At 41.1% G+C, this 24,959-nt stretch overlaps 1 protein-coding gene across 2 annotated transcripts in view; it reads left to right on the top strand.

The window, feature by feature from the left end:
* HSD17B4 (hydroxysteroid 17-beta dehydrogenase 4) overlaps window positions 1–24,959 on the top strand; it is a 242,148-nt gene that overhangs the window by 154,066 nt on the left and 63,123 nt on the right. For both annotated transcript variants that reach the window (XM_018557309.1, XM_018557310.1), the window contains exon 17: window positions 9,299–9,364. In XM_018557309.1, coding sequence (XP_018412811.1) covers window positions 9,299–9,364 — 66 coding nt within the window. The remainder of the gene's footprint in view (window positions 1–9,298; window positions 9,365–24,959) is intronic.

Genomic DNA, 24,959 nt, shown 5'->3' with positions numbered 1-24,959 from the left:
CACCGTGATGAAATAAAATGTGTGTATATAAATGTTTTGCATGGAAGCCTTGCAACTGCGATCAGTGGATTGTGGGTGCAATGCAAAGTCTCCTGCAGACTGTTCTTGATATGGATCTTTTGCAGTACTTGTACAGCAAACCTCAGGCCGTAATATAAAGAAGAAGCACAAGTGGCCGACTAGGTAGTGATCATGTGCTAACAAGGAACATGCTGATAGAAAGCAGAGGGTGTTACTTAACTGCAGCAGAGAATAGTCAAATCTTCTTACATAGTTACATAGTATTTGGGGTTGAATAAAGACATACGTCCATCAAGTTTAACCCTTGTTTGTCTGCCTTGACAAACAAGGCTGTGCTGTGTGGCAGGGTTATGAAAATCTCAGGATTGGATGGACAGAGATACCAACCATTTCCCAAGTAAAATAACGCCCACCTTTTTCATCATTGAAGTTTCATCTTTAAATAGGAACTTGTGCATATAAAAAACTTGTCTAACAGATAATGAAGGAAAAACATATCCCTAACTGCAATCTGTATGCTAATATTCTCCTGCTTGATGTGTTGGACACTTATGTGAACATCAATAAACTCCCTACGTTTGCGAGTCACCAGCTGACATTTTGCATGGCTGGTGGCTCTCAATTAAACTGTCAGTGACCACTCCAGCCCCCATCAGGAACCAATCAGAGTGGTACCTTGTGACACCCTTCTTGTAGACAGGAAGTGAAGGGAAAGCTCCTCATAGGAACCAGAGAGCATTCATTTCCTAACAGAGGTTGGAGCTCTTCCCCACTCTATTCTAACCTTTTTTGGGGGCTTTAACTGTTGAGCTGCTGAAAAGATTATTTGTTATTTGTGTCCTTCACACTTATCTGTTTGGTACATTGAGTTACAGTTCTGATATGTCTCCCTAGAGGAAACCACTATGAGATTTGCAGACGCCGTAAGAGGTGTCAGTCTGTCTGTGGGAATATATTCAAGCTTTACCGTAGCTGTAAGGTGCCAGGTTGCCTATAGGGTGAATTTGTATACACAGCTTTTCAAATATTCTGTCTTGGTTTGCTGATGCAGAAATTGATGTGACTACTGAAGACAATCATTACAAAAAAAATACATCTCTTCAGCTAGGTAAAAAAGTTTTTTTCATTTTACTTTAGTTAAAGTAGGACACCAGCCAGGATAAAATCACCATAGTACATAGTTTCAAGTCATGTCCTTTTTTGGGGGGTTTTGTTATGGTGAAATGTGTGTTTTGGTGTCTCCTCCATGATATAGAAATCTACTGAGGACTAGCTGGTTAGCCTTCTGTGTGCTGACCTAAATTGTGGCTGTATGAGGCCCTAAGCAGATCATTTCTTTCTTGACTGACATCATAGGACACTGGGGGTCAGTTCTTAGACCACTGGTTTATGCAGCTAGCTACAGATCATTGGACACTTGCAAATCAATCAATCAAGCTGTAGGACAGCCTTATATAGCCCCTTCCACTCCCAGCATGCCTTGTTTTTTTCTGCACTAAGGTATTCTCTGCCCCCACCTTAACCAGGACTGCTCCAAAACACCTTCAAGAAATGTCCTGACACTGCTTGAATGTTGTTTGGGCAGTTTGAGTTTACCTTTCTGCAACTTCTGCTATTTGCAAGTCTGCTTTCCTGTTTGTTATTTCTGAGGGGTCCCTGTAAGGGACAACCAGCTTCCTGATCCACCATTGCCAGGTGCCTCAGTCACACAGCTAAGTGTCTGCCCGTATCAGGCCATTCTCGGGCGGGTTTCCGTACTTGTATGCAGACAGAATGGATCCAGTCTGTGTCCGTGAACGGACACCCGCACAGATGTGCAGTTCGGGTGAGCGTACGGCGGCGTATGGCCGCGTACTCCCATAGAGAAGAACCTGCTGCTTACAATCACACAGAGCACCTGTCCTTCCCGGGAACGGCCCGATACGGCCGTGCACGCCGCACTGATCTGTACGAGCCGACACTTAGCTGTGTGAATGAGGCCTAAATCTAAAAAATACTTTAATGATGTATTAAGGAACAGAGTAGGCCTTTATAGCTCCCTGGAGGTTACCTTTAACGGGGAGAGGTGCGCAGTACACTTCCTGTCTAAGAGGGGAGATTAACTTTTTTGCAACTGCCCTGGAAGAGAAGAACAATTTTCAGAGCTGCACCTGTGATGTTGGGGCAGTTGGGTGAAGCCTGGATGTGGCAAGGGGGCCGACTGGCCCTTACCAGTAGCTTGTCCTTTGGCCTGTCCACAGTTGCAACCCATTGTTCCTATGCCAATGCTTGTAGACGTATAGAGAGGTAGGTGGGGGAGGAGCAAAGCTTGACTTTTATTGGAAATGTTAAGATTTGTATATGTTAGTTGCTTGCATCTCTGACCTGCTGGCCTACATTTGCCCTTATTGCTTGCTAAATCCTAGTACCTGCAGTCTTTGCAAATGTTCATGTTTGTTGTGTTCTAAAATCATGTGCGAGATCTTCATTTTACTGTGTCTTGAATAATATAAAATGTATTAAATATTGATCCCTGTTTAAAGACTAGTGCAACTGGCTAAAATAAAATAATGTGCAGACAGGTATAAAACAAACATGTAGTTCTTGTTTAGTTCCTGGGGATAAAACACTTGAACACTGAGTCATATTGGCTGCCTGCATATAAATATTTTTTAGATTTGTGTCACTTCTTGAATTGTACCAGTACATTTTAATCTCTTATGTATACCCTCTAGATATCGTCAGAACTTTAATTTAGCATGTTATGGGCCCAAAATTGAGCTGTTAAAAAAACCCACTCCAGCAGGTTTTATTATACTGAGAAAGAGAATAGTGAAATTCATTTTATCAAGCCATCCTGGCTTTATAGGGCAAATGAGTGCAGATTCCCTAATTAAACTTCAATATGTAGTCTTTATTTAAATAGTTTATCTACTTAAGAATGTTATTTTTGCATCGTAAAATGCAGTGCCAAAGTTATTTCAGATAATTGTGTTTCCATCTGCTATTAATACAGCGGCTAAATCTGCTGTTTCCAGGTTATATAAACATAAAGCATTCTTCAAAATCCATATACGCTTCATGCACATAGAATAGCGGCTACTTAACCTCTTGGCGCCATTCTGTGGTTGCCGTTTCATTTATTTCAGTAAATTGTGTAATAAAAGTGTTATTTGCAGCATTGTGCTTTACAACAAGGTTGATGTGGGAGGCACTGCCATAAGCTATCGCTCTTATGCCAGTCTAAGCGTGCTCAGCGGAAGATAAGTAGCAACTGCTGGCTAATTATATGCACTTGAACAATGTCACAATACTTTTTATCCAAACACTTTGTAGGCCACTCAGTTCTTGCATTCCTTTTCAGTTGATGTTATTTTGATCAATCAGTATTACTTCTGCACTTGTGTTTTCTCGTTCTTGAAGTGACATTAAACTCAGGAGATCAATCTTAAAAGTACCCTATCTATTAATTAAAATGTAGTTTATTTGTGCATCCCTCAGCTGTAGATCCTCAAATCATCTCTAATAGACATGTGCACGGCGAAAAAAATAGTTTTCTGACGAAACGAATGTCTCCGAATCAGCATAAAAATTTGTTTTCTTTGAGGAAACAAATGAAAATGTTTTTCATTTTCCGAGCCTCCAAATCCTAAATTGCAAACTGAAACTGCAGAACTGGCACGTTCTATGCATGTGCGCCGCCATCTTTGAGTTTATCTTGGTATACACCAAGATGGCGGCGGCCGCATGTTCGAGCGCTGCCATCTTGGTGTATACGAAGATATACCCAAAGATTTCGGCGGCCGGTATGGCCACTGCTCATTTAGCATGTGACGTCAAGTGCTCCGTATTGTATGTATTCCCGCATGTAGTTTTCATATATTCGGGCATATAATAAATGTGTTATTTCAGATTCGGACGAACCGCCAAATCAACTGAATTTCCTTGATTTCTGAAACAGACTACATTTCCCATAATGCAATTTGAATTGTAACCATGAATGGGCGTAAATGGGGGCAGGATTTTGGGCGAGTTTGTGTCGACAGACGTGAATGGGAGTGACATACCAGGAATCTCCCGGGAGGTCATTCAAATTAGACCATGTTAGTTGGTGGAACAGAAGCCCACTGTCGGGTCCTCCTACTACAGCCTTTGGTGATGTAATTGCATTGCTGCTGGTAAACCATTAACAACACTGGAGATGTTACAAGACCAGCGGCAAGGATAGTAACAGGCACAATGGCCACCAGTCTTAAAAACAGGAAAGAAGGGGCACTGCGGCCATATTATGCATCAGGGATATACCAATACTAGTATCTGTATCTGTGCCAATACCGAGTATTTGGACGAGTACTTGCCCAAATGCTCTGATACTTATCCCGATACTGGAACTTCTGGCAGTGCAGCAAGGGAACATGAAGCCGGCTTCCCGTCCAATCAGGAATGCGGACCATGGGTAATGACTCACAGCCCGGCTTCTTGATTGGCCGGGAAGCCAATCCGCATCGAGCCGGCCAAACAGCATGGAGCCAGCTTCTGGGCCAATAAAGGAAGCCTAGCCGTAGGTAATGACCCACCTCGTGGCTTCCTGATTGGCCAGGAAGCATGGAGGCAGCTTCCCGGCCAATGAGGAAGCCGAGCAGCGGGTAATGACCCGGCTTCCTGATTGGCCGGGAAGCCAGCTCAATGCTGATTGGCTGGGATGCCGGATTTCCGGCCAAACAGCATTAAGTCGGCTTCCCCGCAATCAAGAAGCTGGACATCGTGTAATGACACACTGCCAGTCTTCCCGATTGCCCGGGAAGCCAGCTCCATGGTACCGGAAGTACAGGTATCCGTACTCCCTATCTGTGGGTACCGAAATATAAATATCTGTACTCGTACAGAAAACAGTTTAAACAGTTCAACTTTATAGTACAGGAATTTTGTCCAGCCTGAACTAATGCTATTATTTACTATTGTTCCTACTAGGGATGTCCCGTTGCCTCTTTTTCAGGCCCAAGTACAAGTACATCCCCTCATGTACTTGCCGATACCAATTACCGATACTTTTTCTTAAAGGGACAGGTGACTTTAAATGATCCATAGTACAACTACATGTTATGTACTATGGATCATGATTTAACCTATTCATGTTAGCAAGGGAGAATTGTAACTCTATTGCTGGAGTGTAGTGGAGGTGTGTGCTGTATATATGTACTACATATACATTACACACATCCAGTACACTATAGCAATAGATTTACAGCCAGCCCCATCCCAGCTTCCCTCACTCACAGTTTCACCCCGATCCCTGTTGTCTCATGCGGTGCCACTTGTAGTTGGCGCTGGGCAGGATCGCTGCATCGCGTCTTGGTGCTCAGCATGTGGGAGGCACTCGCAATTCTGCCCTGCTAACATGAATAGGTTAAATCATGATCCGCAGTACATATACAGTACACATGTCCATTACACTGCAGTAATAGTTACAATTATCCCCCGCTAACATGAATAGGTTAAATCGTAATCCATAGTACATAAAATGTAATTGTACTATGGATCATTTAACCCATTCATGTTAGCAGGGGATCACTGTAAATCTATTGCTGCAGCCCTTTCTGCTACGGTTAAATCCGCTCAGCGCCGCCGACGTCCTCAGATGAGGAAGAGCATTCGGCACCTCGTGAGGCACCACGGAAGGTACAGGAAAAAAAAATCAGCGCAAGCATCGGCGCATTTTGACAAGTACAAGTACTTGTCAAAATGCCCTGTATCGGTCCAGATACGAATGCTAGCTTCGGTATCGGGACATCCCTAGTTCCTACTATGATTGCAGTTCCGTGAATTAAAGTTGCAAACTGTGCGATCGTTTTTCAACATCACTTAGCAAACAAACCATTTATCATGTTACTAGTCAGCAATATTATGATACTGGAACACAGTGTATAGAAAAGACTGCATTTTATCGAGACAGTGGGACACCGTGCATGTGCTAATTTTGTTCCAGCAGCTGGGTTGGGATGAAAGTCGTGACACTTCCCAGATGCGTGGTAAATTGAATGCTCATCATTCTCAATGAAAGATCCGCCCATCTGTGGCCACCTTCAATGTCAAAGACTCAGCCAGCTGTAAAGGCAACCGCCACATCTATCTTAATCAACAAAGTTTAACTAATGCTAGAACATCCTAGTATTTGCACAGCTACTCTTTGTACTGTTTGAACATCATTCCAGATCCCCATTTTTAGAACCCACACCTTCCTATATCTGTACCCTTATCTTTGTATATTTTCCATATATTTTCTCACTTGAGAAGCTAGGCAATTGTGCCTTCATGTGCTTCTGCCTTCTTATTGTCACCTCCCTTTGTCAGATAAAACAGCAAACAAGACAAAAAATAAATAAAAAATGAGTAGCTTCTCTTTTTCCCTCAACAGATAAACAATGCATGTTTTGCTGACCTGGAATAGGTTGAACAACTAATAGTGGTGACAGCAATTAGAAGGCATGAAATGTCTTACTAATTATACTACATATATAAAGGTCATCATCAGGTGAAACCATTTCTGCTTAGTTCTGCACAAAGCTATTGTATTCCCTTTTAAATGAACTTTGAATTTTTAAATACATGCAATCATTTAGCTGTATGTATCCCCACCAGTGTATTTATTTTTTGTTCTAAGCATACAAAACCATTTCCTTACTAGACTTTTAGTACAAATCCATTTTCTAGCTAAGTACCAGGGTCATAATCATTTATTTCATGCAGTAAACTTCACTATACTATATCATATTTTTTTTTCACTGCTACCCTCTGAATATCTGGAAAATCCATTTATTTGTTTTTCTATCTTTCATGTCTATATGTGTATTACAGTCTCCTGCCTCTGACCATTAAACAAATTCAGCTGAAGTGACCAAGGGAAATCTTGCTGTATTTTTGTGACTTGCCACTTGTGATGAAGTTTAAAGCTGTAGATTGTCATGTCTATTCAGTAAAATAAAGATCAAAGTGCCATACCTGTGGCCACCATTCAGAGAGTGCTTTTCATTCCTGCATGTTTGACTTTATTGTTGCTCTTTGCATAGAGTTATAACTAGCAAATAGCGTCTGAAAGAATCATGGATATGCTGCCAGTATCAGCCACGTTAGTCTTGTTAAGGGAAAGAGAGAAATTACCTAAACAGCTGTATTTTTTCAGAACCGTTCTGATCCTGGGCCTCAGCCACGTTATAAAAATCTTACAAAGCAAAATTCTTGCGTTTTCCTGGGAAAAGCAGCCCATTCATGTCCAATTGTAGCAGAAAGGCAGAGAGTGCCAGTTACTATTTAGTCTTACCAAACTCTTTGGAATACCTACCCCTCTCAGCAGTGCTAAATATAGTGGAGAGCCACTGGATACACCTGTATACTCTGATTAGGCTTCTGCTGCTCCTGTTAAAAACATCCTCTAAGCTTTACTCCCACACACCCAGTCTGGGAATTGCATATGTATTTAGGTGGCTTAATTTCGCCCCAGCTACACTAGGTAGGACTAAAAGATTGTCCAACTACCTCCAGGAGTAGACAACCAGCATCAATATCAGTTGTGGCGGGATAAGGGATGCAGGGGTGTGGAATTCGTATCGCAAGTTGTTTTGTTACTTTTTTAGCCCTGCTACGGACAAGTAGCAGGGCTGGGGTTTTTTTCTTAAATGAGCGCCGAGAGCAGCTCGCTGTCCCCATGCATGCGCCTAAACGCACAGTGTTTTCAACTGCATTCGTGTGCAACCGCCCGGGCAGGGCAGTATTGCAGCAAGAAAAACGCGCAATCTGCCTGGCATGACTGGGGTGTCATTAGAAAATAATGGCACTGCCAGCGCGATCGGCAGTGGTGTGCGATTCGTGACTGCCCGGCCATCGTGCATGAAACCGAGTGGATGGCTGGGTGGTCAAGGAATCGCACACCACCGCCGATCGTGCTGTCAGTGCCATTATTTTCTAATGGCACCCCAGTCGTGCCAGGCAGATTGCGTGTTTTCCTGCTGCAATACCGCCTGGGCAATCCCACATGATCACGGTTGAAAACAGTGCACGGTGCATGTCGTGAAAATAGGTACATCTACCTTTTTTCAGCGATTGCCACGCAGATGTAACCCCTGGGAATCCCCAAGTCTGCACCAACCCTAAAGGGTAAATTCACTTTCCCAAGTAATTTGGGAAAATGGAATTACCCGCACAAATCTCCCTCCCACTATACTTACCTTTTCGGCGAATGGTCCTTCTCGTCCACCAGTACGGGTGTACTACTATCTGTGCCTGTTCCATGTATTCTGAATTTCGCTCGCAAAATTCAAGCACTCGTTGGTCAACGCAGTAACCTGACGGCACTGACCAATGAGAAGTGCTTCTTAGCACTGCTAAATACGGTTTTGGTTAACTTTATTTTTTTTTGTATCAGGACAAGTAGATTGTCATGAGGGACAAGTAGATTCGGCCCCCACTTTAGTCCTTGGACAAGTAGTTTTTTCTAAAATTTCCACACCCCTGGGATGTATGGATATTTACAAACTTCTCTCCCTGTAGGCCATTGATGATCACCTTATGAGTTATAGGGAGCCAAAACTGTGGCCACAGATATTATTCTGTATTTGAAATGCTGCAGAAGACTGTAAGATGCAGCACGCATATAACCGGAGTTATTCAGAGATTGTGGACATGCTTACAGGAGTGATAGGAGACAAGGGTGGACCTGATCCAGGATAAGGTTGGAGACGGGATACATATTCCATGAGACTGCTAAAGATCACTACCTTTACTGCCCCCCTGCAAATCAACATTTTCATTCCTAAATGCTGGAGTCCTGGAGTCACACAGCAAGTACCAAAGGTTGGGTACCAGAGCTGTAGGCAAACCTTCCAACAACTTTAAAATTCACATGGTATCCTCCCCTGGATGCTACAAGCAACTGACAGTACATGAAATTCCTATTAAAAAGCATTTACTTCCCACTTTTACCACCCCCTCCTTTTCCCTCTTTCTATTTGCTTTTATTTTGTGCTCCCCCATTTTCATTCTTCCTGCTTTTTTCTTCCCCAATGCATTCCTCTTTGATTCCCTCTTCACTGTTTTTCTCCTTAACAGGCAGCTTTTTTAGTAATTTCATTTTTCCCCCCTAATTCATCCCTACGTACGTCTCTAAGTACAACTCCCTAAGGTATTAGATCGATTATGCCGTCCCCATTTTAAGATATAAAGTTCCCTTCTTGTATTAATGTTTTAACAATTATTATTTCATGTTTTCTTTACGTGAACACTGTTCTTTTCTTGATCATTTTAGGCAACTGCAAACCCACCCAATCGACCTCCAGATGCTGTCGTGACTGACATTACAACGCCTGACCAGGTAATGCTTTTGCACATTCTTTGCACTCTGAGTATGCAATAAAAGCAGTAACCATTGCAGCACAAATGACTATTCGGGTGATTCATGATTTTAATTTTTAGTCTGTTTGAAGGTACTCAAATAATAAGGATGAAAAGATTTGTATTGTAGATAATGACAATGTTCATTTAAGTACCATTCAGCTTTTTGAATGTGTCACTTAGAGGTCAGATAGCAGGAGTGCTTTGATTAAACTTAGACATACAGTAATATGCAAGTGAAAGGTTTGATATCTAATACATTATATGGCTTAAGAGCCATTTATTCCTAAAAGGAGTACTGATATATTATTCTATCTACTATCATGAAACTTGGTCGACAACCAAGGCATGTTCTTAGATTTGACTAGCCACTCTCAAATGACTCATCTCCTATAAAAAAAAATACGTATGGGTGTCTTAAATTAGCCCTATAGTGGTTAAAGTGACCCTGTCACTACAAGGCCATTTGTAACTAAAGCCCAGTATGTTCTCCTCTACTTTATGCAATGCTGTATATTCCATTATTCATTTGTGGAGGTTTTTGTGTGCTGAGATCTCCCCTTCTTCCAATTGTGAATGGGCTCATATGCTGACAAATGTTGTGTCTTATCTTGAAGTCTGCTAAGGTGAAGAAATATCATGGTATAGATCTTAAAAAAGAACTATGGCTCAACTTTTCTTTTGCCATAGTTCTCTTTAGGGTCACAGGAGAACATATACTAATGTCCTATGTCTGGTTTTCTTTAAGTCTTATGACTGGTTTCTTTACGTTAGCGTTTTCATCTAAAAAAAAAACGAGAAAATAGTCAAACTCATGATGTGTGCTTGTGCATTTGCTTAAAGTGTATCTAAAGCCAAAACATTTTATTTATTTATTTAAAGATTTGGATGGAGTTGGGGAGATTCAAACTCTATATTTGTCCTGATGACCAATGTCAGCAGAACTTGTTCCAATAACAACTCTTTCCAGTAACAACTTTAGAGAGCAATTTCATCTAACTTCCTGTTGGCTCTACAGGTCACTTAGTAAAAGGAAATCTCCCCAATGTGACACAGATGGGAAGAAAACCACTAGTTTTTTGTTTTTTCTCTTATGTATCCAAGATGGGAAAAAAGTGTTGGATTTTGTTATAACTTAATTTACATATATCATATACTTGTATTAAATGACTTCTCTATTTGGCTACTTAAAGTTGCACTAAACTCAGGAGGTAAATCTTAAAAATGTAGCTTATTTGTACAGTTGTAATCAAAACCTTTCAACCCCCTTTGCAAATCAGGTTTATTTGCAAAATATACAGTCTTTCGGCAGTTTACAATGAACAAATAAAACCGAACCAATTGAAATAGGTCAACATAAGTAATGTTTCATGTGGTTTCCCCAAATGTAACTGAAAATGCAACTTTTAATGACTTCTGCAGTCTCAAAATGATTGAACCAAGCATCTTTACTGCTTAGTAGAGCACACTTTTGCTTTTATGATCGGCTCCAAACGAGATGCATAGCAAGACACCAGCTTCTGGCAGCATTCCTGAGGAATCTTAGCCCTTTCCTCATGAGCAATGGCCTCCAGTTCACTAATATTCTTGAGTTTGTATACTGTAAGCCTTCAAATCCCACCAGAGATTTTTTTGTAGAGTCAGGTGGCTGTGATGGCCACTGTAGAATATTCCAGGACTTCTTCTGCAACCAAGCCTTGGTGAAATTTGAGGTATGCCTGGGATCCTTATCTTCTTGGAGGGTCCAGTGACGCCCCAGCGTCAGCTTCTTCACAGACGGCATTATGTTTTCTCCTATGATTTCCTGATACATCAGTGAACCCATCTTTCCTTACACATGCTGCAGGTTTCCAGTTCCAGAGGATGCAAAGCAGCCCCAGAACACTACCGAGCCACCTCCATGCTTAACTGTAGGTAGAGTGTTCTTTTCAGTGTATGCTTCATTCTTCTTCCTCCAGACATATCGCTGATGCAGAGGGCCTCAGTGCCTGTTGTCAACAAGTTGTGCTGCAGGTCTTTGGTAGTCACTTGAGACAACCTGTCTTCTCAGAAATGTGTTTGCTGCGGTTGATAGCTTCCTTTTCTGCCCCATCCTGTGTAACCACTGTTCCTTTAACTTTGAACTTGCAACCTGTGCCTCCAATGGTGTCTCTTGGAACATCCCGTGCCTTCACTATCTTTTTGTATCCTGTTCCTTGTTTGTGAAGGGCAAATATCTCTTCTCTTAACTTTTTTGACCATTCTTTTTATTTCTAACATGCAGTCTCACGTGACACTCAACAAAACCCCTAGCCAGTTCAGGTATTTAATGTGTTCTAGCTCAAGCACACCTAATGCAACAAATGAAGCTCTTGATTAGTTGCATCGTGTGCTTGAGACAAAACCTGCTCTTGTGAGGGATTCTGTTCAGGGGGTTAAATAGTTATGAGACTGCAGAAGTTATTAAAAGTTGCATTTTTAGTTGAATTTGGGGAAACCACATAAAACATTCCTTGTGTTGACCTATTTCAATGCTTTTTGTTTGATTTGTTCATTGCAAACAACTGAAAGTTTGTAAATTTTGCCAATAAACCTGATTAGCAAGGGGAGTTGAATCATTTTGATTAGAACTGTATACCACTCGGCTGAAGATCCTCAAATCATGTCTGAATTGGTGCTGACACTGCTTTCTGCAGGGTGGTTACTTTTGTTCTCCATGGTCCCTGTCTGTGTTTTAAAGTAGCCACTGCCTCAAGGTCACTCTGGTGATGGACTATAATTTCAATACAAATTAGTAAACCAAACATGAAATTGTAGTCTATCACAGGAGTGAGCTTAGAGTGGTCAATACTTTACAACACACACAGGGACCATGGGGAACAAAAGTAGTCACCCTCCAGAAGGAAGGACAGTGTCAGCACTAATTCAGAGATGATTTGAGGATCTTCAGTTGGGTGATGCACAGATAAGGCACAGTATTGTTAATAATTAGGTTACTTGAATGCATTTTAAAGATTTAACTCCTGAATTTAGTGTCGCTTTAAACTTCCCTGCAAAACCTGCTTTTTTGGCATGTAAACTGCGCTGTGCTTGATGGGCAGTAAAATTCAAGTTAGATGATTCTGGCATCCATTGTCTTCCATTTTTCTTTAGTACACTTAAGATTTTCATGTAGATAACCAATGGCAGCTTGTAACATTTGGCAGAATGAGTTACTTAGAGACAAAAGCAACAAAAGTGAAGGGTCTTGATGGAGTGAAAGATGTGAAATATAATTGAGAAAATGAAATAGCACATGTTAAATGTTTTACAAATAGAAAATGTTATAAAGGTGCTTCATTTCTCCCATTAGCCAAAGGTTTGCTTGCAGCTTGTTTAGTTAAAAAAAAAGAATTGTGGTTTAGAAGACAGAGTGATACAGGGCATGTTTGAATATATGTGTGATGAATCTTTCATGCAAAACCTTTAGGGACAAATTATGCGACACAACTGCCCAAAGTATTGTCTGTTTATTGTTCTCCTGCCAAGTATTGATCCAGTGATGGAAATCAATATGTGAAAAAAAGCAAAAGCATGATGGACACATAAAATAATTACGGCCTCTTTCTACCCGTGATCCAAGACCCATTAGTTGTCTAACAGCCATCATTTGCACCTTTTAAGTAGAATGCTTCAAACCTGCATTAGCAGCAAAACATAGATAGATGGATATTAACCGCAAAGTTGCACTTCAAGTAATGTAATCAGGAGAATGTTTAATCTTTAAGAAGCTGTGTGCAAGCGCTTCAGTCTCGTACAGTAGTCTCTATCGATTTTCATTGTGCTTTGGTCTGCGGTTTTTACGTACTATACATAAACAACCCCAGGTGGTTAAAGGAAACGTGTCAGAAGAAACATGAGAGCTGCCATTGCTGGCATTTTCTTTGAAAAAGCTAGTAACCTGGCTGTGATGATGATTCCTTTGCTTGAATAGTCATTGACCTGGGGCAAATATGCAGGTGAATCAGGGTTTGACTTCCCTGATCTCCTTGCATGTTCCACATTAGTGATTCAATATATTGAAGGCACTGGGTCAGTATTACATCCAGGTAAATAACATTTTCATGAGGTGCAATTGTAGACCCTATATTTTCAATATTGCACATTTCATTTAAAGAGTATTTAAACCTAAAAACAAAAATGTGATCTATTTCAGCTTACCAGTCCATAAATGTGGTGGCTGCATTAGTTTTAATTTGTTCCCCTTTATTTTCACCTGGTGATCCTGCTGGCAACATTCTTCCCGTCCTAGGTTGACAACACTTTACTCACCCTGCTTTAGCAGGACAGCAGAAATAGGGCAGAACCATAGAAGAAACCTCCCCCTCTCCTCTTCTCCATCACTTAAAGGAAGAGGGATCTATAGGCCGCATAGATGCACTGTAACTAATGCAGCCCAGGCACAGAAACTGCATAAAATGATCATCTGACAAGATTTCTGGCAGGATCAACAAGTATTTTTTGCAGTTATCAAACAGCTATAGCACAATGCATTTAATGGTAACAGGAAAGAAGTGGATCAAATAAGATAATTTTATTTTTATGGTTTACATACCATTTAATAAGCTCTTATTTCTCCCAGTCTTTGCATGAAAAACTTGTTTGATCATTCATTTTTAAAATGTTTTACCATTCATTGTTAACTGTAATGCAGTTTTTTTTTCTTCATTCTGCCCACTCTGTTACTAATTGGCTGCCATGGCTTGCTGTGCACCATTGCTCGTTGCACCTATAGTTATATCTGGCAGTGATTGCGATGGGTCTCAATGGGAGTCCAGTATCTTCAAGATGTATATTCTTTCGGCAGCAGTGACATTTTGCAAATGATTTTGGATCAAATGAATGCAAATACAGTTCAGGCACCTCTATTAGATTGCTGGGGAAGCAGGTAATGGCATGCAGTGTAGTTCTTCTTTTAAATGACAGAAGTCAGTGGTAGGATTGCCTCTGGAGGAAACCAGTCAGGATTGGATTTTTGCAAGATTCTGAACCTTTCGTTTTAAATTGTTATCATTTTCAAGGCTTACTTGTGAAAGTTTATATTTACCCCATTATTTTACTCTACGTAACTTGTCTGAGGATGACAGTTAGGCCCCATTCACGCCTAAGTGTTTTGTGTACGCACGTCAAATGTGCTCTTTGATGCACGTTCACGAGACGCACCAAAAATGCTAAATGCACTTGCTGTGCCATTACCATTAATGGCAGCCCAAATGCGGCCAGGTGGATGCACATATTTCTTCTGCATTTATGTGCATTAAACATGGAAGAAACATACACGGAACACATGCACTACTTTTCCATGTTTGGCGCACGTTCAGCGCCCCACTGAAATCGGTGGAGACGCGTGGCAACGCGGAAAACAAATATGCACGAACGCGCACAAATGCATGCGAATGCAGCACACTTTCCCTCTACGCTCAGGTGTGATTGGGGCCTTAGAGCTAAAATGATCCACTGAAGTCTGACAGTTGCTCTCTCTAAACTGTGTGTACTCCTTCCGATGATCCATGCTGCCTTCCAGCTACTAGGTAGCTAGGTATAACAATATCAAATACAGAGCCGTGTAGTTGTTTACTTTCTACTTGGCTTTCCTATGTTATACTAATATGCACACTCTGCAGGGAATGTGTTATCCACAGAGGTCAGACAGTTGGGAGAGCAGCAACTCTCAGGTAACAGCCAGGGCCATGTGCCTTCCTCAGAATGGGTAAGCAAGCCCTCCAACAATGACCCACTCCATAAGTAACAGAATACTCTGCTGCTGGCCTTCTGAATACCCTTCTGATTTAAATCACTCCGCAGTTAACCAGACTCTTTGCAATAGTTAATTGAGAGACAGTCAAGAGTAACTTGTACCTTACTGAATGGATCACATTGGGTGCTCTGTAAATTTAGGGGCAAATATAAATCTTTTAGAGGTGAGCTGGCATATTTATGATCTTTTATAACTGAATATTTACATTCTTTTGTAATCCCAAACATGACAATTTCACTTTAGAAATAAACATTAAGAAGCCAGAGACCTCAAAATTGTCTTACCATGGGTCCTTTTCATTTAGTTACATCCTTCTTACACTGTCATTACACCTTCTTGCCCACAATCTGTATATTAACAATTTCCATCAATGATCTGCGCTGGGATATTTCAAAAAATGGTCCCCCTTACAGCATGCAGATGAACACTGAAACCTCAGGCTAGAGTGGCATCTTTTTAACACTGTACTGTTAGAATATACACTCACCGGCCATTTTATTAGGTACACCTGTTCAATTGCTTGTTAAAACAAATTGCTAATCAGCCAATCACATAGCAGCAACTCAATACATTTAGGCATCTAGACATGGTGAAGACGACTTGCTGAAGTTCAAACTGAGCATCAGAATGGTAAGAAAAGGGGATTTAAGTGACTTTGAACATGGCATGGTTGTTGGTGCCAGACGGGCTGGTCTGAGTATTTCAAAAACTACTGATCTACTGGCGTTTTCCCACACAACCATCTCTCAGGTTTACAGAGAATGGTTTGAAAAAGAGAAAATATCCAGTGAGCGGCAGTTGTGTGGAAGGAAATGCCTTGTTGATGTCAGAGGTCAGGGGAGAATGGGCAGACTGGTTTGAGATGATAGAAAGGCAACAGTAACTCAAAAACCACTCGTTACATTCGAGGTATGCAGAATACCATCTCTAAATGCACAACACGTCGGTCCTTGAATCAGATGGGCTACAGCAGAAGAAGACCACACTGGGTGCCACTCCTGTCAGCTACGAATAGGAAGCGGAGGCTACAATTCGCACAGGCTTACCAAAATTGGACAATACTGAAGAAGATTGGAAAAACATTGCCTGGTCTGATTAGTCTTGATTTCAGCTGCGACATTCAGATGGTAGGGTCCATGGATGCATCCTGCCTTGTATCAACAGCTCAGGTTGGTGCTGGTGTAATGGTGTGGGGAATATTTTCTTGCCACACTTTGGGCCCCTTAGTACCAATGTAAACGCCACAGCCTACCTGAGTATTGTTGTAGACCATGTCCATTCCTTCATGAATATAATGTACCCATCTTCTGATGGCTACTTCCAGCACGATAATGCACCATGTCACAAAGCTCACATCATCGCAATCTGGTTTCTTGAATATGGCAATAAGTTCACTGCACTCCAATGGCCTCCACAGTCACCAGATCTCAATCCAATAGAGCACCTTTGGGATGTGGTGGAACAGGAGATTTGCATCATGGATGTGCAGCCGACAAATCTGCCTCAACTGCGTGATGCTATAATGTCAATATGAGCCAAAATCTCTGAGGAATGTTTCCAACACCTTGAATCTATACCATCTATAGTATAATCTATAATCTATAGTATAAACCATATATATAATCTATAGTTGAATCTATACCATGAAGAATTAAGGCAGTTCTGAGGTCAAAAGGAGTCCAACCCGGTACTAGCAAGGTGTACCTAATAAAGTGGCCGGTGAGTGTATAAAACCAGGGTGATGTGGCACCCTGGGGGTGTCCTCTGGCTTCCTCAGGGGTGCCTTGAAATGTTTGCAGAGAGTTTTTCCATGGTGCATTCAGGCTTCTGATGTGAAGGGGGGACCCTGATATGAAAGAGGGGCTCTAATTTACAGAGTGCTCAAGGCATGAAAAGGGGGAGGGAAGGGGGGCTTCTGGAGTGAAAATTACTCTTGATCTGATCTGAAAGGGGGCTCCTGATGTGAAGAGGGGCTTCTAGTGTGAGAGAGGGGGACTCTGATATGAAAAGAGGGGGCATGTGATGTGTTCTTTATTTGAAGAGGAGACTCTGATGTGAAGGGGAAACCCTGTTTTTTTTATTTTGCATGGGGCCCTACCTAAAATCCATATCAGACCCCTATCTGAGATAAGGATCTGTTATGGATCTTGCAGGGACCACCCATCCTTTTTTAAATTTTAGACTGGGGTTCAAAATGTTTAAATAATTTTAGAAGGTGTCGTAACTGAAAATGCTAATGCTGGTCTATAGTAATAAAAGTTATTATTGATCAAATCTGGATGTGGGCAAATTATATTATTAATGCTTATATAAAAGATGTATGCAATGCATATAGTCTACATTGTATTTTTTTAGGCTCTGGTCTTATTAAAAAAAATACTGCATGTCCCTTTTGTATACAGTTTGAAGTTAGGTAAATTGTAACATTGCTTGTTTTTGGTCCAGAAGTTGTCACAACCTTCTGATTAGACAAGGTTTTGTCACTTGGAGACATCAACAGTGGTAGCCAGTTTGAATTTATCCGGTAGTTTCGCAAGTGGCCTTTCTTGAGGTCTGCAGGCAAAACTGAAAATTGGCTCAGACAAGAAGTTTTCCTACCTCCCTTCCTATCTGGCTGAATTCCTAAATTGTTAAGAAATATGACTTGACAGTTTGCATTATTAATTGGAGAACAATCAAACCACATTAGAATTGACTTCACTCATGTCCATAATCAATTGACTTTCTTTTTTTTTTTTTTGTCTTTGTTGCTAAGATCATTTGCTTTACATCCAACTTCCACCTTCCATGTTATTTTCCTTCTATTATCTTGTATGTCAGAAAAGTAGTGTAGAGTTAAATAATTTATTCCGATTCAAAGTAAGCTCTTTTAGGCCTGTGTCCAACTTATTATGTGTACTTGAAATACTTTTGTGAGCAGTAGAAAATGATCACTATATTAAAACTTGGATGTAGTTCATTTGACCCAGAAACTCAAGTAAGTGAGAGGATGTCCTTCTGCTCCATGTTCTTAATCTGGAAAGCATACATGTGTATCTTTTATCTGCGTACACTGTGAAAAAACTAAAGAAGGTGATAATTACATGAAAATAACACCAACAAATAATATACCATTACATCTTATTGTGATTTAGGTACTAGAATAGGTTATGCCAGTTTTGGGTTCAGCTGTAACTTTCATTCTATGTGGTTGAGTTTATTCTGAAGATTCCATATCTGAGTAGCCTCAGACTGCATACAGAAAGCAGGCTCAGGATTAATCTTTCCTTTCGAGTCTCTCAGTTATGTAAACCTTAAAGCCCATCTCTGGCAAAGATTCCCCAGTCTCTCCAATCCAACAGATTTTTTTTTCTTACCATCTAAAGCATGTTTTACTCACCAAAGTCTGGCATTCAGTTCAGTTGCCAGTCCTGGATTCTGAGAAATTGTAATTCAGTGCTCCAGATGTTTCCACACCAGCCAGTCCTTTATGGTCCCATTACTCTGATGTCATCACGGAGGTTACACTTCTGGATCCGGAGGACTTCGCCACTTGCTGGCTAATAAAAAGTATGCAGATCATGCAGGCAGTGACATGGACACCTGAAGTAGGGCCCCCACCTCCTGTAAACAAAACAGGGGGTGTTGATGGGGTTAAGAGATGCCTGGAGTTTAGCTTTAAAGCATAGACTCCAGTGAAACTAGGATTGAGAGTCTGGTGCCATTATACATTTGAGGTACAATCCCAAATTTCCCCCTCTCTGTATCTTTCCAGAGAGGGGGGTTGTACGGCAGAGAAGACTGAGAATGATTGTCCAGTTTTTACAGTTGGTGTGTATTTGGTCTCCTACAATAGTAATTATGTCATGAAATCTCCCCCACATTGAATCCAGATATCGCTTGCTCATCTATCACCTGAGGTCCCCCACACACTTTCACGTTTGGGCAGTGAGATATATGGGTAAATCTATTAGTTTTTTTAAAGATGAAAATAAATTACTTGACTTCAAGTGCCATATATAAGCCTCTGTTTGGTTCTCCTGAAGAAGTGGTTGGTATTTCCAGGAAACACATTGTAGGAAATTCTGGCCCACCATCCTGTTATTGCTTACCTTGACATACGAACATTATATATGTTGGATAATGCAAAGAGAAAGGTGTGATACATTGGTGGGCCTTCAATAAAACAAAGAAAAAATTGAGATTTTGTATGTCTTAATAATCTTATACATATCCTAATACATTGTACTATTTATATTTGGATGGATCTGTTTTGCTTGTTCCCAAATATCCCATAAAAAGTGTAAAATGTTTTTGGGTGTATATATAGAGGGATGGGTTACATCTGGCTAAGGCAGTTTAGTTCTGGGTGCCAAAAAAAATTATATTTAGAATTTCTCTTTTTTCCCCCTCATATTAAACCCCATCAGTGCTGCTTCCTAAGGCCATGGTTACATGTGGTTTTTTTAGTAGCTCAATTGCACTAAATACATCACATGAAATTGGTATAATTGTTTATATACAATGCTTTTATTGTGTAGCGCTACATAAGATATTTCTGGTAATATAATTGACCAACCTCCTTCAATTGCACTATTAAATTGCAGAAACTGATAGTGATTCTGTTTGCCCCAAACAGCTGAGCGGGTGGGCTGGGGAGTTGAAAGAAAACTAAAGCCAAACCTTTTTTTGGCTTTAGTTTTCCCCTGGGTCACAGGAGTAAATTTACTAATGTACTCCTGTGACCCAAAGTCAGCATATAGCAGGTTACTGCCCGCTTTATGCTGACAGAGCAGAGCCACACTGAAGCGGGAAGGATCCCGGCAATATTGTCAGGATCCACCCTGCTGCTGATTTACAGCTGGCTCTGCCTCTCTAGAGCTACAGCCAGCTGTGACCACCCCTTCCCCTGTCTGTTCCTCCAATAAGCGCTGGAGGACCGGGAGGAAAGGGGGAATCCCTGCGGGGGACTGACAGTCTCTGCAGGGAGAAGATCGTGAGCTGAACGATCAGCGGTTCGTGATCACTCAGCTCTCAATCAGGTAGGAAGGTAAATTTGTGCAGCTGATGGCATTGAAGTGGACCGGTCACTTGGCCCTGCATGGGCTATGCATAGGTTCACTTTAAATCTGAAGGGAAAAAAATTGCTGCGTTAGCTGTATCACTGCTTGCAATGTTATAGTTTGTCTCATCCCCTGTTATTTTCACTCCTGCTGGTCATCTTGGTTTGCCTGTAAATGTAAAAAAATATACTGAACACTCATATGGCATGCATTAACCCCATAGAGTTTTTCAAAATACTTGTATTACTGACCCTTTAACTAAAATGGGCCACTATGTGCTGTCAGTATCCTTTTTATGTTTAATTTCCTCATTTCATGTACTGTCATACTTATTAAACATTTACATGGCTATATGTGATTCATGCTGTGGCCCTTTATTTGGCACATGTTTTAGCTTTTAATAATATGATGATGTGATTACCCACGAGTTAATGCCCACTTTGCTGAAGTGTGTGCTGTGAGAGGCTCTCAAAGTATAATTTGTTGGTGGCATTGCTTGTGTGTATATATACAGCATATATCTAGGCAGTAGGATCTAAAACCTTTTAGAATCTGCATTTATTTTCTGCATTTACAAGTAGAGTAATGGGTGAAGCAGAACATGAATACAAATGCCCGAGCACATTACACAGCAGAAAAGAGCAGATTTACTGGCGAACATTGTGAAATGTCGTAATAAAATGTTACACTTTTCACTTTCACAAAATTGCAGAAAAGGAAGGTGGATATTGCTTAGAAATGGCGGCCATAATTTTAAAACAGTACTGTTGGAAGCACCTTTAATATACCAGACTGAGGCACAGCATTTATCCCAAGCCATAAGAATATGCAAAGCAGCCCTTTTATTGTCCATAGTTATGGCTTATCATGCATAGGGAATGTTTTACCTATTACGCTCTATAGTGTTTGGAGAATTCGAGCGCCACAGGGTCCAGGGCTTTCAAGATGGACTCCAGGCAGAACATACTATATAATGCAGTTCTATATTTATTTATTTTTAAATACATTTATTCCTGAATTTAAATGCGTAACCCCCTCTCCTTCCCCACAGCAACTCTGATGTCCTAAAAATGAAAATTCTGACGGCACCAATCTGGCCCTACCTGTCTGTGTAAATGTCAGGACTAGATAGACAGAAATACATATCCTTTGGTAGGCACAACATCTTACATGCATGTATTTTTGATTGGTGTTTTTAGCTGTTTTCCTGGAGTTAAAACTGAACTCCAGGCACAAAAGCTTTTGGGGAAATATATTCCTCAATAGGCACAAAGGAAATAAATCCATGCTGTATGCACCAAGTGCCTTTGCAAACCTAGAAGTTACCCTGTAAAGTATCAGTGATGTCATCGCTGTGCTGTACATAGCCTGTTCAAAGAGCAGAGTTGTGGGAGGGACGCAGCAAGCCTCACCTACTACAGGCTGCCTGCAGAAAACTACGGGAGGGGGCGGATACAAGGCCATTCACCCTGCACAAGGAGAGAGAGCAGCAGCAATTGGTCTTTAATACAGGAAGCTCCTTCGCAGAGGTAAATTCTCACACTGGATTACTGCACAGATTTGGAAGAAATACAAAAAGGACACTAAGATTCAAATAATAAACATTATTTGCTAATCACAGAGTTCAGCTTTAAGATTTGAGAGTGCCTATCTCATATGATCTGTTGCAGGTTTATAGGGATGGTCAAACATATTAAGATTTATCTCGTTCAGCCCAACTAAACAACATTAATTGATGGGTTTCCCTTGCCAGCTATTGTATTCTGACAGTTGGCACCTGCAGTCACTATTTGGCTCCTTCTATTTTTCACTCAGTTTGTCAAGCTGGATGGCATCGGCTAGGCCACAATGGCTTGAATTTCTTTCGATTACAATGACTGCAGCCATTCAGGGCATGGACTCCCCCATGTGACAGTGCAGATTGGCTTATCACATAGACTGCATCCAATGCTCCTCCAGGGGGTCGTGGCCGATAGTTAACGCAAACCTGTTGCTTTTCCATGAATGAGAATATTCCAGTTGTGAGACAAATAATGGGGCTGCCATTGTCTGCCTCCTTCTGAAGTTGCTGATTGCCTGTCTGTCTTCAGTATTTGAGTCACAAACCTTAAACAAGCATACAGCACATGAGTGTGAGAAATCTTTATCACTATAATTGCTTTTATGTCGGTGACATAATAGGATACATATTTTCTCAATACAAGGCACATGTGTATTCTTGAATCTTGATGAGGTTTGTGCATTTCTTCCAGTTCTGTGCAGTCTGTAGATTTCTTCAAGCAGCCTGTAGTGGGTGGAGCCAGGTGGGTCCCTCCCACAGCTCTGCTCTTCGCACAGGCTATGTACAGCACAGTGATGATGTCACTGCTACTTTACAAGGTAATAACTAGGTTGTCAATGATATTTGGTGTGCTCGTCTGAAATGAGCAAAGCCAAGATGTGAGTGGGAGTTCGCCTCACCTCCAGTCCTTCTGGATTGTCGTGCTTCATATGGCGGGCAAGTCCTTACCCCGTTCAGCCCTAGTGTATGTTAACCCAGAATCTAATTTTAGTTTGGCATCATGTCTCACTGTATAAATTTTTTAGGCAAATCGTTTTTTTGTGAAACTATTGCAAAGTTCTTTACCCAGAAATCCTGCCAGTAATAGAACTTCCTGTTGCATGCTGACAACGCTAGGCCACTGCCTCTCATTTGGCATCCCTGTTGTCCGCTTGCCATGTAAGCTCCTTCATTTGGTTATTTGGCTGCCTCCCTTCATATTCTGTCTATTAGGTCTGCTAGAAGCTACTTGGATAAGTTTTTGAAGAATACCCCCTCAACTCGGTTTTGAAAAAGATATACCAACCAGTATCTTGGGAGGGTTACCATAGATCACCTAGCATATACTGTGTTACCTTGAAAAAGGTGGACTATGTCCCCATGAAAGGTTAGTTTGAAGAAAGTGCATCAGTTTCTACATATGTTCCTCTCAAAGTCCTTAGAATGTCTTTTACTGTGCATATTTCTGTTAGTAGCACTCAGACCTTTTCCTTTAAACCAGCTGTTTGCCAGGACGTAAACACATATCTTAACCCAAAAACAATATAGTGGATTGCAGCTTATCAATCTAAAAACATGGTGGCTGCATGCGTTTTCTTTTTTTTAATGATTGTTCTTTTTATCTTCACCTGGAGATCCAGCCATTAATATATACTTCCTGTGCTAGAGTGGTTGCACTCACTCTTCCACTGTAGCTTTGGAGGAGTAACAAAGCTACAATATAGGTGTAGAATGTGCTCTGCTTTGGGGGTGCCTTAAATTACTGATGGACAACTGATTCTTAAATAGGTGTTGGGTTTATTTGCAAATAGGGATATGCATACATACTAATTACAATTTGGAGGGGGTCAGTAGGGATAGGAATTGAGGTTAGGGTCCTTCAGCTAGCAACATCATTCTCTCTCTCATTCACACACGCCAGGCCTTTTCTCTGTGTTCAGAACACTCCTCTCCAGCAGGTCTGAGCAAATCAAATTCTTAATAGTAGAGTCCAGAAAGACTTTTGTCTTGTCCCAAAGGTCACCAAGGTTACCATTGTTCCTGCTTGTGAGATGGGTTTGTGCAGATGATTACACAGGAAGAAGGTTCCATCATATGCCCCTGCCCCCATCCCAGCATGTATGCTGCATTGCTGACTCAGGTGTGGGCAGTAAATACCAGCAGGGGGTCTGGCTCCTCCCAGGAGATAAGACAGTCCGGCAGATCTTCATTCATCAGTGTCCCTGGCTCAAGAACCCTTTGATGATCCTCATTTGCGTATCATACAGCCATATGCTGATTCAGTTCAGGATATCAAGGAACACCTTTATATCAAAGCTTTTACATAGATATACATTTTATCGGCTCCAACAATAGGGATGCTGACATATATTGAACTCATTTATGTAACGTGTGAATTGAAGTGTATGTAAACCCAAAATCGATATTTTAATATGCTCGGCATCATACTTAACTGTATACAGTTTTTCTTATTAAAATCATTCTTGTGTATCTGTTAAAAAGTTTCTTACCTGGAAATCCTACCAGTAACAGCACTTCCTGTTGCAGGCTGGCAGCGCTAAGCCACAGCCTCTCAAGCAGTGTTCTCAGCTTGCTGACCATTTTAGGTCCCTATCAGTGTTAGAGGGTTGAGACAGACCATCTATCTGCCACTTTTGTCTGGACTGCTTAAGCAAGGTATGCACATCTGTTTTTTTCGTTCAACTAGCGGGCTGAATTAAAAAAATAGGCCAGATTCCTCCATCAACCCTTAAGATGGACAAATCCCTGCTGTCTGCATTGTATTCTAACAGCGGCCACAGGCTACTTTCACAACCCCCATAAGGAGCTAGCAACTGATTGGCCGCTAGCTCCGTTAGACCGAGAATTTCCCTACCGGCTCCTTCAATCAGCTAATTGATGCCAAGTGGAAAGGGACCGACAACAGCACCCACGGTGGGAATTTTGGCCGGTTTATCAGCTGAACTTTGTCCCATGTATACCTGGCTGAAGTCTGTCAAAAGAAGTTGGAAAAAAAGAACATTTACTGGCAGAATCAGCGGGCAATAGAATTATGTTACAGGGGAGTCTCAGAAAACCAAACACTGCTGTGTTAACGCTTTTAACACATTGCATCATAAATACAATTTTTTTTTACATTTTGTTCATAGTTCCACTTTAACGTACAGATGAGTTCTGATTGGTTGGATTATTATATTATTATTATTATTATTAAGGA

The sequence above is a fragment of the Nanorana parkeri genome, unplaced genomic scaffold, assembly GCF_000935625.1.
Source record: "Nanorana parkeri isolate BGI_ZX_2015 unplaced genomic scaffold, ASM93562v1 scaffold279, whole genome shotgun sequence".
Lineage (NCBI taxonomy): Eukaryota > Metazoa > Chordata > Amphibia > Anura > Dicroglossidae > Nanorana > Nanorana parkeri.
The sequence above is the reverse complement of the archived record's forward strand: the minus strand, read 5'-3'. Positions and strand labels throughout refer to the sequence as shown.